General features: G+C 38.1%; 1 protein-coding gene across 1 annotated transcript in view; it reads right to left on the bottom strand.

Moving 5' to 3' along the window:
• Nucleotides 1-787: 787 nt before the first annotated feature.
• TWSG1 (twisted gastrulation BMP signaling modulator 1) overlaps nt 788-17,345 on the bottom strand; it is a 66,458-nt gene continuing 49,900 nt past the window's right edge. Inside the window, exons 4-5 of the mRNA XM_075533176.1 lie at nt 6,823-7,089; nt 788-4,565 (exon numbers count right to left, since the gene is read on the bottom strand). Coding sequence (XP_075389291.1) covers nt 4,384-4,565; nt 6,823-7,089 — 449 coding nt within the window. The 3' untranslated portion in view covers nt 788-4,383. The remainder of the gene's footprint in view (nt 4,566-6,822; nt 7,090-17,345) is intronic.

The following is a 17,345-nucleotide window of genomic DNA, read 5'->3' as shown; positions in this document are numbered from 1 at the left end:
ATGTATGGATTGTGATAAGAGTTGTATGAGTCCCTAATAAACTGTAAAAAAAAGAAAAGGGAAAAAAAAGAAAAGAAAATGATTAGGGCAAAGAATGTAGAGATGTGCTTTATACAATTGATGTGTGTATATGTATGGATTGTGATAAGAGTTGTATGAGCCCCTAATAAGACGTTTTAAAAAAAAAAAGCAAGTGGTCGAATAAAATCTATAGTGCCATCTGTTTCATAAAAAAATAGGACATACACATTTCAATTTTAATGAAAATACTATAGTTTATAAGGACAACCAAAGAAAAACTCAGATTTTTAAATGTAGTAGGTTATATGAAACACAATAAACACACACTCTTGGGAATGTAGGACAGACTAGAATCAAAGAGGCTTTTATTTTAAAATGTGGTTTATTTTCCAGGAAACTTTTGGGTTCTCTTCTCCATTTTGTTATTTCTCTCTGATTTCATAAATAATTATTCAAATATTCTAACATCAGTTTTGTTTTCTGAGACTTTAGAAGTCACATCTTTAATAAAGATGCCCCTTCTAATTACAATCAGTTATAGTAGGTATAAACTAAGACTAGACTTTACTTAGATTATCATTTGATTTGGTAGCACTATTTCAGTAATAATTAGATGTTATGGGAGAATGACAAAGAAAACCTACCAGCAAGTACACAACTTACCATAGGACAGAACTTTCCTGACACTGCCTTTAGAATAGCCATTGGTTTATAAGACAGTAAGTTCTTTTCCCCTCCTGGTTTTCTTTTTCGAAGCAAGGGTTGGTTATAAAAATACAAAGTATTTAAACCAAAGTAGCAATACAAAAATGAATTATGCTTGGGATATCAACAGAGGTCTACATTTTGATGAATGTACAGATTTCTATAGGTTTCTCTAGTGATATACTTTTAAATTAATCTAAAACACATTATAGATTTAGTACTGGAATTTTTCAGTCTTTCAAATCCTTTGTAAAACACAAAAATTAGGCAAAGTTTAAATATGAAAATCTATTACACCTAGGCATAATGGGAGAGACAGAGGTAAGAAAAATCAATTAAAATGTAACACAATTTAAGAAACCATCCTCTGTGGGAGGGGGAACAGAAATATTACACTCAAAATTTTAATTATAAAGATATGAAAACATGGTAAATGCTAGTTAAAAATCTATTTTTGACATATTTAAGGCTACATGAAGCATGCTACCAACAATCAAGAAACATCATTCAATTTATAGGTATGAAATTACTTTGAAAAATGCCAGCTTGAAATGAAGCAGCTGACTCTAAATTCTTTAAAAATTTTTCTCTTTTAAGTAAAAGGAAACCCTCAGTTTCATACTATTTAAAAAGGGAACATAGTTGTTTTCAAGGAAGAAAAGAATATCTAAATCTTTTTCTATTAAAAAATATATTCATGATCTGAATTGTAAAAATTGAAGGCTACCTTACCTTAATTGTATTCATTACAGTTGTCTGAAAGAGCAGGAATGGTATCAAGGCTTTAAATTTTATACTAATCATAAAATTACAAATGAACTCTCTACTGTTTACAGAAGGTGTTCCTAAAAACTTACTTGTAATTCATATATATACTAAATGAATCAGTAACCTTATAAAGTTAAGTCTCTGTAAACTAATTATTTATGCTTTAATGTTTGAAATTTTGTTACTAGAAAAGGCACATAGTGTTTAAGTTTATCTTTATTGAAACTATATAAAACGCTGACAAAATACTCTTCAGTGCATAAGGAGACAATTGTGGTTTTAAGCAGATTTTTTAACATTTCTTAATTTTAACATCCCATTATATAATTATACTTGATAAAAATACCAGATTCAGATATAAGCATAACAAATGAACTATTATGCAACAAAAAATGAATGTCAATAATTCTGTTTTCTTAATTCCTAGTTATCCAGTCTTGCTTGCTTGTTCATAGGCGGACACATGCTTGCTTGGCAGCACAGCATCAGAGGGATGAGCAGGTCCTTGTTGCTCTAGTTATAGCTGGATTTGTCAGTTATGACTCATCCCTAGTGCTCTTTAAGCTGGTATACAAGAAATACCTTAGCATTCTAATTATTTCCCTTAGCAGTGTACATTTTCATAGTATTCACGAAATTCTAATTTAGATGTTTCCTCATGGCCCACATAAGCACTTTGGGCAAGGAGAATGAGGAAGTTTTCCTAAAACTTTGTCGGTATGTATATTTCAGGACAAAATCTACAATAGAATAGTTTTAAACCGTAAAATACAAGGGTAAGTTAAAAAATATTGCTACAAAATAATATAAGTCTTTGCTAAACATCAAAATGTGAAGCTATTGTTTTTCAACATATCCTCCAACTGGATCCATACTCACCCGAAATGGCTATTTCCATCTCTCTAATCACAATGGCAGTGTTGGCATCAAAAAGGGGCTCAAATTACATTCCTTTTAAATGTTTTTTGAGTTTGGGATATCTATCTATCTATAGATTGTCGAGTTGATGGGGTTTCCCAACAAAAGTCTCTTAAGGTCGTCCTTGCAACCCTTGAAGAATGGACAGGGGCATTATCATGACAGAAAAATTTCCTGACTTTTTCTCACCAATCCACTCTTCCATTCTTCCTAATAAATTTGCACGATCATCCTGTATTCTCTGAGAAAAATCTATTAAAATTACTCATATGGAGTCCCCAAAAACCAGTTTCCATAACTTTCTGAGCTGCCTTGAATTTGTCACAGCATAGATGCTCTGATGCCACTATTTTGATTAGACACTGTTTCCTTTTTTCAGGCACCTTAACGAGACCAACACAAGTGTATTAGTCAGAGAACTTGTCTGGAGCGGCGAATATGTGCTTAAAGACGTTCTGGTTGGAATGTGAACTGAAGCTGTCGTAGCAATATTGTTTTCGCTTATCCTTGTATAGTAAGCATTTCCTCTCTGAAACCAAGCATAACTGGAAACTATATTTTGTATGTGATTTTTATAACATTTTTGAATGACATATTTGAGTAATTCATAAAACTGGTAAACAATGAAAGGCACTGTGAATAATAGTAGGTATCTATAAAAACTCAGTGTCTTAAGAATATGAGGGGGTACCCCAAAAAACCCTCCCCCCCAAAAGCTCTGCTGGGTGGAGCTTTTGTAGTCCGCATTTTTACCACTGGGCAATCATCAAGCAACTTGCTCTGAGATAGTGCACACAGTGGCGTCACTTGGGAAGGTTCTCTCTGGTCAAAGTGAATTTTTTTGTAGAAGCAGTTTTGCTCCAACCTCGTTTTTGTGATGGCTGATTGCAGAGAACAGTGTGAGGCTGTGAAATTTGTTTCCTGCTTGTGAAAAATGTCGCAGAAACTGTAGTGGGGTTGCACATAGCTTACAAGGACAGTGCTATGGGGAAAGCTAAAGTACACGAATAATTTTTTTCATTTCAAAAAGGTGAAATGTCAATTGATGACAAACCTCATTCTAGACTTTTATCAATTTCCTGAACAGATGAAAATGTCGACTTGTAGTGCATTTGGCATTTGTTCCACTAGGTCAGACTGTTAATCAAGCTTTCTATGGAGAGGCTCTGAAAGATTGTGTAACAGTGTGAAAAAGTAGGCCAGATTTGTGGCAGTTGGGGACTGGTTTTGCCACCACAACAATGCACCTGCTCACACAGCCATCTCTGTGCGCCAGGTTTTGGCAAAAAAAAATCCCCCCAAAACCATGCCTCTCTTGCCCTACACACCTTACTCACCTGACTTTACTCCATGTGACTTTTTGCTGTTTCCGTGAATGAAGAGGGACATAAAGCACAGCAATTTGATGATGATGAAGAAAATGAAGGAGGTGCTGTCAGCCATCCAAACAGATGAGTTTGAAACATGTTTCCAAGAATGAATTGCAAATTTGACAAATGTATTAAGTATAATGGAGAGTAAGATGACAGGTTGTTTTGTAAAAAAAAATTAAATACATAGCTTTGAAAAAAAACATTCAGGTTTTTTTGGGTACCCCCACGTACCTTGAACAAGTGTTAACTTACTTGGACATGCTTCCTTCATAACCTTCAAAACAATACGCTTTGGAATGCTAAAGAAAATAGCATCAGTCTGTATGTGTAATGCCTCATGTCTTTCAAGGAATTATCTTTATGCTTGTACCTTAAATAACCAAAGTTGTACAAAGACTTAAAGGATCCAAGGAAAGGCTTTATTGCTGGAGTAAAAAAGTCAATAAGAGCAACTATAATCATATAATTTATCAAATTACTAGAGTTATATATTTAAAGTAACATATTTCAGGTTTTTAGTATCCTCTTCATCTTACTGAACACTTTTCACATCTTTCTTTTCAACAAAATTGCTTAGCTCAGTATTTCCTGTCCTTCTTCAGAACATGCAGTTCATGCACTTCACAGCCTTGCTGCCGTAGTCGATGCACTCGGGCCCGATGCACTCACAGCACGCATTGTGGAACCAGCGGTACTTGGACGCCCCCATGGACTCACAGGATACCTTGCACTGGTGTATAGACATACAGTCATCAAAGTAGACCACAGTGCACATGTGTTCTGAAAAATTAAAAAACCTTAAGTGCAAGAAAAGAGGAAACCAGAAAACACTTCAATACCCAATTGAATATTATTAATGTTTGGTTATCTTAATTCGATGATTGCAGGTCGACCCAGGACAATCAATAAAACATTGAACAGGTAAACTGTACAGTTGGTGGTTTAAACTCACTATCTGCTCCACAGGAGAAAGATGAGGCTGGCTGCTCCTGTAAAGATTTACAGGGTTAGAAACACTACAAAGGGTCATTATGAACAGGAATGGACTAGCTTTGGTTATTTGAATCAGAAAATCTTTGGTTTACTATGCCAGATAGGACATAATCAAGAGGAATGGTGCTGCATTAAATGTCAAAAATGGACATTTCAAGATCTATCTTGAAGTACAGTGCTTCTGTGATAGAGTAAGGTCTATCTGCAAACAAGGAAATCCAATCAATACAACTATTATTCAAATTTATGTACCAACCACTAAAGCTAGTGATGCAGAAACTGAAGGATTCTACCAATGACTTCAGTTGGAAATCGTTCAAACATGCAATCAAGATGCACTGACAAATATTGGTTATTGGAATGCAAGAGTTGGAAACAAATAGGTCTGGGTGATAAGAAATAAAGCTGGAGACTCACATGACAGAATTTTGTAAGGTTGAAGGCTTCTTCATCTCAAATATCTTTTTTTCCAACAATAGAAAGGCAACTATTCATATGGATTTTTCTAGGTGGAATATGCAGAAATAAAATGACTACATTTGTGGGAAGAGATGATGGAGAAGTTCAGTATCAGCAGCTAACAGGAGGCTAGGGACTGACTGTGGAGCAGACCATGAAGTGCTCGTATGTGAGTTCCACTTGAAGCTGAAGAAAAGGAAAACAAGTCCACGAGACCACAATGCGACCTTGAGGGTGTCCCAACTGAATTGAGACCATCGCAAGCAGAGATTTGATGTGTTAAACACTAACGACAGAACACTTGATGAGCTGTGGATGGCATCAATCACATCACACATGAAGAAAACAAGAGGTCATTCAAAAGACAAGAAAGAAAGAAGCGATCAACGTGGATATCAGAAGCAACTCTAGGACTTCTTGTAAACTGTAGCTACAACAAATGGAAGAAATGACACCACAGAGATGAACAGAAAATTTCAAAAGGCAGGTCCAAATACCATAATGAAATGTGCACAGCCCTAGAGTAAGAAAAACAAAAAAGGAATACGCTCAGCATATCTTAAACAGAAAGAACTCAAGAAAAACTTAAACCTCAAGTTGCCATACTGAAAGATTCTATTGGCAAAATATTGAACAATATAGGAGACACCAAAGGAAGATAGAAAGAAGACACAATCATTGTGCAAAAAAGAACTAGCCAACATTCAATGATATCTGGAGGTAGCAGCACATGAGTAAGAACCAATGATACTAAGGTAGAGGTCCAAGATGCAGTGAAAGTATTAGCCAAAAACTGATGCTCATTTGTTTTTTTGATGTGAGGACAATAGTGCATTTGGAGTTTGTTCCACCAGGTCAGACTGTTAATCAAGCTTTCTATTTAGAGGTTCTGAAAAGATTGCTTAACAGTGTGCAACAAAAAAGACTTGATTTGTGGTAGATAGGGACTGGTTTTGCCACCACAACAATGTACCTGCTCACGTAGCCACCTTAGTGCTCCAATTTGGGGCAAGAAACAGCATGCCTCTCTTGCCCCACACACTTTACTCACCTGACCTTATTCTGTGAGATATCTTTTTGTTTCCATGAATGCAGAGGGCCATGAAAGCACAGTGATTTGAGGATGCAGAAGAGGTAAAGAAAACAATGAAGGAGGAGCTGTCATCAATCAAGAGGATGAGTGTGAAAAATGTTCCCAAGAATGGACTCTCAGATTTGACAAATGTATTAAGTGCAATGGAGAGTACATGGAAGGTGATAAGGTTGTTTTGTAAAAAATTTAAATACATAGTTTGGGCGGGGTAGGGTGGGCTGGCTGAATTTGGGTTCTTTTGGTACCCCCTCATAGAAGGAGGAAAGGGCTAAGTGGTGAGCGGTTGCAGGGCTGGGGTCTCACTTCCCCACTTCTTCCTTCCCCAGGGCTTCTATCTCTAGGATCATTTGTTTAAAAAAATAAATAAAAGAATTAGCCTCCCCCCACCCCTTAAAAAACACCAAAAAACGTCTAAAGATAACCTAAATGCAGGCTCATAGACCGCTGAGGATGAGTGGAAAAGAGAGAAGAAAGAGAAGCATTGGTCATTACCTTTGTCACTGGCATGCGGTGTGTGAACATTGTTGCTGGGAACTGACACATTCTGGTGGTGTGGCTGGTTCACAGTTTCTAAAAATGAAACCAAATTTTCATGATGTGAAAGTTCTTCTGCCACAGGGAAGGAAACGATGTTCCAATTTAACTGAGTGTCTCCTTCGGTGAGTGCCCGGAAGAGAGAAGGGATCGGTTCATGCAGCTCCTCCACGGTACTCTTTGAAGTTGGAGGTGTGTCACTATAATTTCGAGGATTACACATACCTGGGGAGGGTAATGAGAATAAAAGTTTACTTTCCACAGATTGCAAAATGTTACTTGATAACACGCTGATTATCGCTCTAAAATCAAAGCCCCAATATAATAAAATTATGTGACTTCTTTTACGCTCATATTTTTCAAGCTGTGTTGTGGAGTGGGGAGGAGAGAGTTGAGAGGACCTAGACAAGATGACATCCAACCCCAATAGTACTGAGTGCACGCGGCATCCCCAGAGATAATGAGTACACACGGCACCCCCAGAGATAATGAGTACACGCGGCATCCCCAGAGAGAACACATGAGGCATCCTGCGAATAATGAGGACACGCAGCATCGCAGAGATAACGAGTACATGCAGCATTGGTGCTCCTTGAGTTAGGGAGCCAGACGGGGCGGGGGTTGTCCCTCCTATGCCTGCACAGACCTCCTGCAGGAGGCTGGGAAGAAAAATCAGGTGACCATTAGCCACCCATAACGACCTTAACTGGGCATGCTCCAATTCAGACCCCTGAGTGGGGTGGGATGGACCAAACTAGGCCTAGGTAGGCTTGATTCAGCCAATGGGGTCAACCAAAACCTTCAAGCATGCCTCCCCAGCCAGCGGTTTGAAATACCCTGGCAGCAGGGGGGACGCCTCTTTGACACCCGCAACGCCCAACCCCAGTCAGTGGCAGGTGAGAAAGGATTCTTTCCTCTCTTTTACCCTGCTCCTGTGCTTGCTCTGGCTGTGCATGGTCTCTGGCCTCAGTTCACCACATGTGGGTATGCAGTCCACGAGGTTGCTGTGTTCAGTTGTGAGCCCCAGTGTGGCTTATGCTGTAGTTTGGCACACTTCCCTGAAATAGTGTGGATTCTTTTTTTCCCAATAATTTTATTGGGGGCTTGGCAACTCTTATCACAATCCATACATAAATCTACGTGTCAAGCACATTTGTTGCCATCATCATTCTGAAAACATTTGCTTTCTACTTGAGCCCTTGGTATCAGCTCCTAATAGTGTGGATTCTTTTGAGACTGTAAAACCTGAAGCTTCTTTATAAAAACTCACTTGGATTACAAACCAGGCTTCGGCATGAATTCTTCCTTTTCATTTTTTAATAATTAAATCATTTTATCGGGGACTTGCACAACTCATATCATAATCCACACATACATCCATTGTGTTAAGCACTTTTATACATTTGTTTCCCTCACCATTTTCAAACCATTTGCTTTCTACTTGAGCCCTTGGTTTCAGCTTCTCATTTTTACTCCTTCCTCCCCTCTTCCCCATGAACCCTTGAAAATGTATAAATTATTATTATTTTGTCCTATCTTACACCATCCAACGCCTCCCTTCACCCATTTCTCTGCTGTCTGTCCCGACGGGAGGAGGTTATATGTAGATCCTTATAATCTGTTCCCCCTTTCTCCTTCACCTTCCCTCTACCCTCCCGATATCACCACTCTCATCACTGGTCCTGAAGGGATCACCTGTCCTGGATTCTCTGTGTTTCCAGTTCCTATCTGTACCAGTGTACATCCTCCAGTCTAGCTGGATTTGTAAAGTAGAACTGGGATCATGATAGTTGGGGGATGGTAGAAAGCATTCAAGAACTAGAGGAAAATTGTATGTTTCATCATTGCTACATTGCACTCCGACTGCTCATCTCCTCCCCATGACCCTTCTGCAAGGGGATGTCCAATTGTCCACAGATGGGTCTTGGGTCCCCAATCTGCACTCCCCCCAATTCACAATGCTATGATTCTTTGTGTGAATTCTTTCTTATACAAAGTCAAGGACTGAGGTATTACCCTCTCGAGAAAACTAACAATGGAGAACTGGCCAATTCTAGGTTGTGGTAGAAGTACAAAATGACCATGAAATATATTTTTATCACAAAAGCAAGGAAGTGCTCAGTTAGTGAAAGATGGTGTTAAAAATACACGAGGAAACCTAAAGACTTTCCACTAGCGAAATTGATAATTTGAGCATCATAATAAATAGATTACCCACTGAATGATAAAATAGCAACCAATGAGTCCTTATAAATAAATAAACAAATTAAGAAGGGAAAGTTATAAGCATCCTTTGTGTGCTAATACACGTAGAAGATACTTTAAAAATCACCACTTGACAACACCTATTACAGTGGTGTTTGAATCAGATTGGGGGAGTCAATTGATGTTAAAGCTAGTAGGTAGACAGTGGATGATAAACAGGATATTAATGGACTCTTGAAAACCTTTCAACAAAATACTAACGAAACACAGGAAAGATCAATCCAATAAGACTGAAGTTACAAGCTTTTGAAACCCTCTTCAAATAACATTCTTGAAAAAGCAGAGGGAACCTAAGAACCCGAGTTCTGGACCTCTCCTGAGGAACAGAAGCTGCTAACAATGATACCCTGGCATTCAGAGAGTCGAATCACCATAAGATAACCCCAAAGTCATAAATTCTGGGTAGCTCTGGCAGGATACTTGCAGAGTTGTTCTCAGTGGAGAAGAGGGGAACGGTGACTTGACATGTCTCCACACCCACCCCTAATTAATATTACAGAGGGCTCTAGCACTTCTCCCCCAATGTACTTTGTTTGGGAATCATGGGTGCACAATGCACTCTGAGGAGGGGCAAGTATGACTGAACTCAGACAAGGAAAATTCACAGGTCATGGCTCACTAAATACATTCCAGCCAGGAAGGGGAGATTCATATCGGCTAGACCATTGCAGCGGTTCTCAACCTGTGGGTTACAACCCCTTTGGGGTTGAACGACCCTTTCACAGGGGTCACCTGATTCATAACAGTAGCAAAATTACAGTTATGAAGTAGCAATGAAAATAATTTTATGGTTGGGGAGGGGTCACCACAACACGAGGAACTGTATTAAAGGGTCGTGGCATTAGGAAGGTTGAGAACCACTGAGCTAGAGGCTGACTCTCAATGCCCAGCTGGAATTCTGAAATTCTGGGTGAGGTGGGTGAGGGGGTGGGGGCTGGTCAGGAGGAGTCAGCCCTAGGGGAGTGCAAAATTAGGTGGGCCTGTGTCAGGGGAAAATCGGTACAAAAGGATGTGAATCTCACACAAGACCCATCTGTAGGCAATAGAAATCCCCTTACAGAAGGGTCACGGGGAGGAGACGAGCCAGTCAGCGTGCAGTATAGCAACGATGAAACACACAACTTTCCTCTAGTTCCTTAATGCTTCCTCCCCATCACCCCTCTGCCCCCACTATCATGATCCTAGTTCTACTTTACAAATCTGGCTAGGCCAGAGGATGAACACTGGTACAGATAGGAACTGGAAACACAGGGAATCCAGGACAGATATCCCTTCGGGACTAGTGCTGAGAGTGGTGATACTGGGATGGTGGAGGGAGGATGGGGTGGAAAGGGGGAACCAATTATAAGGACCTACATATAACCTCCTCCCTGGGGTAGAGGCAACAGAAAAATGGGTGAAGGGAGGCGTCGGACGGTGTAAGATATGACAAAATAATAATTTGTAAATTATCAAGGGTTCAAGAGGGAGGGGGACACAAGAGGCAGGGGGGAAAATGAGGGGCTGATACCAAGGGCTCAAGCAGAAAGAAAATGTTTCGAGAATGATGATGGCAACAAATATACAAATGTGCTTGATATAATGACTGTATGTGTGGATTGTGATAAGAGTTGTATGAGTCCCAGATAAAATGATTAAAAAAAGAAAAAGAATGTGAATCTCATCTCTCCATGGTATCACCGCCTTATCAGCTCAAAAGAGACCAGTGACTGATAAACACAGTCAATGAATACAGGTTGTGTGAGCAAGTGAGCATTGTCATGAATATTATCTTCTCTCCAAGTTTGTGTCGGTTTTATTGATTATGGCCTACACTTCAAGAAACTCAGGATCTGAACTTGAAACCCAGGTCTTGGCAGTATTTAATGGTTTCCTGCTGTCAGTCCCTGATTGAGATAGCCTGACAGAATGACAAAGCCACCCTTGACTCTTCGAGATCTCCAACACGTGCACTAGGATTGCTTTTCAGCCTGAGACAAGTAAAAATAATGAAGAAACCCACTCCATGTCTCAGAGGTAGGAGTCATCTCTATGCAGATGTGTACAGAAGAAAACTAGATCTTTCTATAGAGGAGCACAGGACAATGATTTCAGCTGCTTTAAATTAATGGAAGAAAACTTTGACAGAAATACAGATAAAACAGAAGAGAAGATAGAATTCAGAGAGGAATACAGAACAAATTTGACAAAAATAAGTGATAAACTAGTAATAATTCAACAACTCCAAACAGAAATTCAAAAGGCAAGTCGTAACATAATTAGAAATAGATATTCTGAAAGACCAAAATGGAAGAATTAAAATAATGGAAACACAAATCCTAAGGTCAAAGACAGATCTATCAATATCAAGTCCAAGAAAATCAAGCTAAAAAAAGTTGAAGAAAACCTAAGGATTATATGGAAGGAAATCAAAAGGAACAACTTAAGTTTTGCTAAAGGCCCAGACTAGAAAGAATAAGCTCTGATTCCCCCACCCCGCCTGCCATTGAAACCATGTAGCCAAGAAGGCAACAGATTAATATATCCACATTCTTGAAAGGAAAAAAAACTCTGCTAACCAAGAATCTTATATTCAGTAAAACTATCCACCAAATATAAGAGTGGAATAAAATAATTTTCAGAGAAACAAAAACTAAGGGAATTTGTGAAAGCAAGGCCAGATTTAGAGAGAAAAACATATAAAAACCAATTGAAGGGAGTTCTTTGGGCACAGAATCAACAATAAGAGACAGCAACATAAAACCACCACACAAGCCATTATCACTCACTGGCGTGGCGAGAGACTCCATAACACAGGGTAAAACCGCTCCTGTGGGTCCCAGGCACTGTAACTACTTATGAGAGGAGAAAGCCCCATCTTCCTCCAGAGGAGTGGCTGATGGTTTCAAATTGTTGACCTTGTGGATCACAGCCCTACATATAACCACTCCACCACCATGGTTCCTGCTATACAAGATATTACTGTTGAGAAATCATCCAACTTAAGTGAAAAAAATCCCATGAATCAAAATAGGGAAGCATAGATAACATTTTCATATGAAGACAACAAAAAAATTAAAGGGAACAGAGAAGATAATGAAGAGTATAATGGAGAATATATTTAGTCATTTATAAAAGACAGCAAGGTGTATTAAATTGGAAAGAACACAATAAAAATATTTAAAAGAACCTATAAAACTTCAAGAAAATAAAAAGAAAACCATAAGATCCCGTTAAACACTAAGACAGAAACAAAACAAAAACAAGAAAACCCATAAACAAAAGGAAAGCAGCACAGAAAATTATCAAATAATGAAACATCATTTAAAAAAATGACAGCAATAAAACAATACACAGCAAAGCCAAGATTGCATGTTAATAGACAAAAACAATGTACATGCTTTTCACATGTAATTTACCAGTTCAGAGACAGAGGCTAACAGAATGAATAGGGAAGCAGGAGTCACTGACATGCTGCTTACAAGAAAAGTATCTTACATGTAAAGACAAAAATAACTAAAAACCAAAAGGGGGGGGGGGATCAAGATGATAGTCAAAGCAGCAATAGCAAAATTAATTTGAGAAAATAAACAGCAAAGTAAAAGCCATCATGAACAGGCAAAAAAGGCCACTATACAATGATGAAAGGCACACTTGAACAAGAATATGCAACCATAATAAACAAATATGAACACAATAAAAGACCTAAAAAAGACTTTAAAAATACATTAAACAAACTCTTATAGAACTGAAGAGACAAATAGGCCATAATATGGTAATACTAGGAGACTTCAATACATCACTTTTGGACAAAGACAGAAAAAACAACAAAGATACCGAAGAACTAAAAAACACAATCAACTTGATCTCTTAGATATATACAAAAGCCTTCAGCCAACAAAAAAGCACAATATACATTTTTCTAGTGCACATAGAATGTACTCCAGAATAGATAATATATTATGCCATAAAGCAAGTATCAGTAAATCTTAAAATATTGCACCACTACAAACAATTTTTTCAGATTACAATTTCACAAAATTAGAAATCAATCATAGGGCAATTAACCAAAACACAAAAACAGCCCCCCTCTAAGCAACCAACTAACAAAACCTCAATTAAATGGAAATTAAAAAACTCTTTATTTAAAAACTACAGAGAAATTGAAGAAATAAATAGTACATTTAAAAAATTCCTTGAAAAAAATGAGAATGAAAATTCAACATACTTAAATCTCTGGGACACAGACAATAAGCAGTACTCAGACTGCAATCTATTGCTATAAGTGCACAAATCAAAAAGGAAGAATTAAAATAAACACCTTATCACATAAACTACAACATTCAGAACAAGACCTGTGTAATAAGCCCTCAGACACTAGAAGAAATGAGATAATAAAGATTAGAGCAGAAATAAATGCATCAGAATATAAAAATAATGTGAAGAAAGTTGGGTTTTTCAAAAGGATTAACAAAATTTATAGATCACTAGCAAACCTAAAATAGGAAAAGATGGAGAAGAATACATTATGAATAAGAAAAGAAATAGGTGCTATCACAACAGAACCAACTGAAATAAAAATGATTATACAATATTATGAAAAATTATATTCTGACAAATTGAAAACCTAGAAGAAATGGATAAATTTCTAGAAACATACTACTTATTTAAGTAACATAAGAGTGAAGTAGAAAACCTCAATAGACTTGTAACACAGGAAGAAATAGATCTGGTCATTATAAACTCCCAACATAAAAAATTCTAGGACCAGATGGATTTACCAGTGAATTCTACCAAGCATTTAAAGAATAGTGAACACCAATACTACATAAACTAATTTAGAATATAGAAAGGGATAATATACTAGCAAAATAATTTTACTAAATATAACTCTGATATATAAGCCAGGCAAAGACATCACCAGAATTAAAAGTTATATACCATACATACATACAAAAATAATTTAGATTCTTGAATATTAAAGAGAACTCTGAAAAGGAAATGGAAACAATTCCATTTACAGTAAGTACCTAAAAGTTAAAATTCTTAGGAATATCTTAACCAAAGAGATACAAAGAAAACCATGAAACACTTCTTTTTAAGAAACCAAAAGAGATGTATATAAATGGAAGTATGTTCCATGCTCCTGGAAGACAATTATTGCCAAAAGCAATATTGTAGTTCTGATTTCCATCCTAGTACGATTTTTCAAAGAAATGGAAAAATGAATCACCCACTTTATAAGGACAAAACCCAAGAGAACCAAAAATTATTAAAAAACAAAGTAGGAGGCCTTTCACTCCCCAACTTCAAAACCCATTATACAGTCATAGTTGAAGAAGCCATTAAGGAGGGCCATGTCTAATGTCATGTATCTGTCTAGGACAGTGCGCAAACATCTGTCCTAGCCGATTCTCATAAACTGCTTCCTTACTGCAAACGGTAAGGAATTTGGGGAACAGCTGCATAGTGTTCCCTGGGAGCAGTAAACAAGAGCACTAAGGCCTTAAATATGGAACTCTGTCAAGGCTATGAGAAATTCAAGTGTGGGAATAGCGAACTTAATGGGAACACTGCCAGTATTTAGTAGATAAAAGTAAAGCGCTGTGGTCAGTCAGGGTTGCGGTTTGTACCGTCTCTGTCTGTGTCCAGTTTGTGCTGCAATCCTGTATTGTATCTGTGTATGTCTGTTTGGTTCTTTGTTCATTTTCCCTACTCAGAAACCATGGCAATAGTAATCAAGATTGTTTGGTATTGGTACAACTATAGATTTGTGCAGCAATGGATTAGAATTGAGAACCCAGAAAAAACAACAAAGCACCTACCTGATTTTTGATAAAAGACTAAAACATATTATGTGAGGAAGAGACTTTTAATAAACGGTGCTGGAAAAATTGGATCTCCACAAAATAATGAAACCAAATCCATACTTGACACTATGTACAAAAACAAACTCAAGATAGATTAAAGGCCAGAACCATAAATATCATCTGTTAGAAAACAGGAACTTAAGAGCCCTACTGTTATTGTTAAGCGCCACTGAGTTGGCTACAACCTATAGCAACCCTACACACAACAGTAGGAAACAGACCTGTGCCATCCTCTTAATTGTTCCTATCCCTGAGCCCATTGATGTAGTCAAAGGCCTTCCTCTCATCCGCTGCCTCTCCACTTTACCACGATGTCCTCCTTCAGGGACTGATCTCTCCTGACAACATGTCCAAAGTATGTGTATTAGTCTGTGTATTACAGCAACTCATGTAGAAGAGAGAGTTTTATATAAAGGTTAAGTGCACATCAAGAAAACATCCCAACCCAGTGCTGCCCAAGCCCACAAGTCCAACATTAACCCATTAACCCATATGTCCAACACCAATCCACAAAGTCCTCCTCCATCTCACAAAACAGACACAACAATGTTGACTGCAGGAGGAAAGCCGAACCAGTGAATGTGTAAACATCTCAGCGCTGGCAGGGGTCTCTACATGGGTGCTCCATCATCCAAGGCTGCATTGGGGTAGGTCCATGTGGCTTCTCCTTGGGGATGTCTTACAGGAACTCAGCCTTGCAAGCTGAAGCAGGAAACGAACCAAGAGACCCAAGAACTCGAAAAGTGAAGCTCACCAAGCCACTTATCCCTCTGCCCTTAAATTAATCCTACATGTGTTTATCGGCCAGGTTGGCACAATCAACTAACTCAGTATGTAAGCTGAAGTCTTGCCACCCTTGCCCCTGAGGAGCACTCTGGCCTTACTTCCAATCCAGATCAGCTTGTCCTTTTAGCAGTCCCTGGCACTTTCAACATTCCTCTCCAACACCACAATTTAAATGCATCAATTCTTCTTTCATCTTCCTTATGCAATGTCAAATTTTCACGTATCTATTAGGCAATGGAGAATACCATGGCTTGGGTCAGACACACCTTGGCTCTCAAAGTAGCATCTTTGCTCTTCAATACTGTAACGAGGTCCTGTGCAACAGATTTACCTCTCTTGACTGCTGCTTCCATGAGTGCTGATTGTGGAACCAACCTTTTCTCTGTTTATCATGATGTTACTTATTGGACCAGTTGTGAAGATTTTGGTCTTTCTTAAATTTAGTTGCAATCCAAACTGAAGCCTACAATTTTTTATCTTCATCAACAAGTCGTTCAATTCCTCCTCACTTTCAGCAAGCAAGATCGTGTCACCTGCTTATCACAGGTTATTAATAAGCCTTCCTCCAATCCTGATGCAACATTATTTTTCATAAAATCCAGCTTCTCTGATGATTTGCTCAGCATACAGATTAAATAAGTATGGCGAGAGGATACAACCCGGACACACATCTTTCTTGATTTAAAAACCATGCAGCATTCCCTTGTTCTGTTCATACGACTGCCTCTTGATCCATGTACAAATTCCTCATTACTATAGTGTTCTGGAATTTTCCCTCAAGGTTATTCACAGTTTATTATGGCTCATACAGTCCAATGACTATGCTTAGTCAATGAAACTCAAGTAAACATCTTTCTGGTATTCTCTGCTTTGAGCCAAGATCCACCCTGACATTAGTAATAATAGTCCTTGTCCCATGTCTTCTTCTGAATCTGCCCTGCACTTCTGGTAGTTCCCTGTCAATTTACTGCTGCAACTGTTGTTGGATGCTCTTACGCAAAAATTTACTTGCATGTGATATCAATTATGTTGTACTATAGTTTGAGAATTCTGTTGGATCATTTTTCTTTGAATGGGCACAAATATGGATCTCTTCCAGTCCCTTGGTCAAGTAACTGTCTTACAATCTTCGTGGCATAGAAGAGTAAATGCTTCCAGTGCTTCTTCAGCTTGTTGAATCATTGCAGTGGGTACTCCATCAATCCCTGGAGCCTTGTTTTTGGCTAATGCATTCAGGGCAGTTTGAACTTCTTCCTTCAGAACCATTGGTTCTAGCTCATATTCTACCTCTGGAAATGGCTGACTATCAAGCAGTTCTTTTTGCTATAGTGACTGTGTATTCTTTCTAACTTCTGTTGATGCTTCCTGTATCATTCAGTATTTTGCCCACAGAGCTTTCTCTTTCTGTTCGCAAATTCTAGGTCTTTGCACCCTTCATTATAATATTTGGCTTTGTTTTCTCAAGCTGTCCTTTGAGATTTTATATTCAACTTTCTGACATCATCCTTTCTATTTGCTTTAGCTACTCTATGATTAAAAGCAAGTTTCAGAGTCTCTTCTGACATCCACTTTATCTTTTTC

The sequence above is a fragment of the Tenrec ecaudatus genome, chromosome 15 (genome assembly GCF_050624435.1).
Source record: "Tenrec ecaudatus isolate mTenEca1 chromosome 15, mTenEca1.hap1, whole genome shotgun sequence".
NCBI lineage: Eukaryota > Metazoa > Chordata > Mammalia > Afrosoricida > Tenrecidae > Tenrec > Tenrec ecaudatus.
Note: the sequence above shows the minus strand (reverse complement) of the source record. Positions and strands in the feature narration are given on the sequence as shown.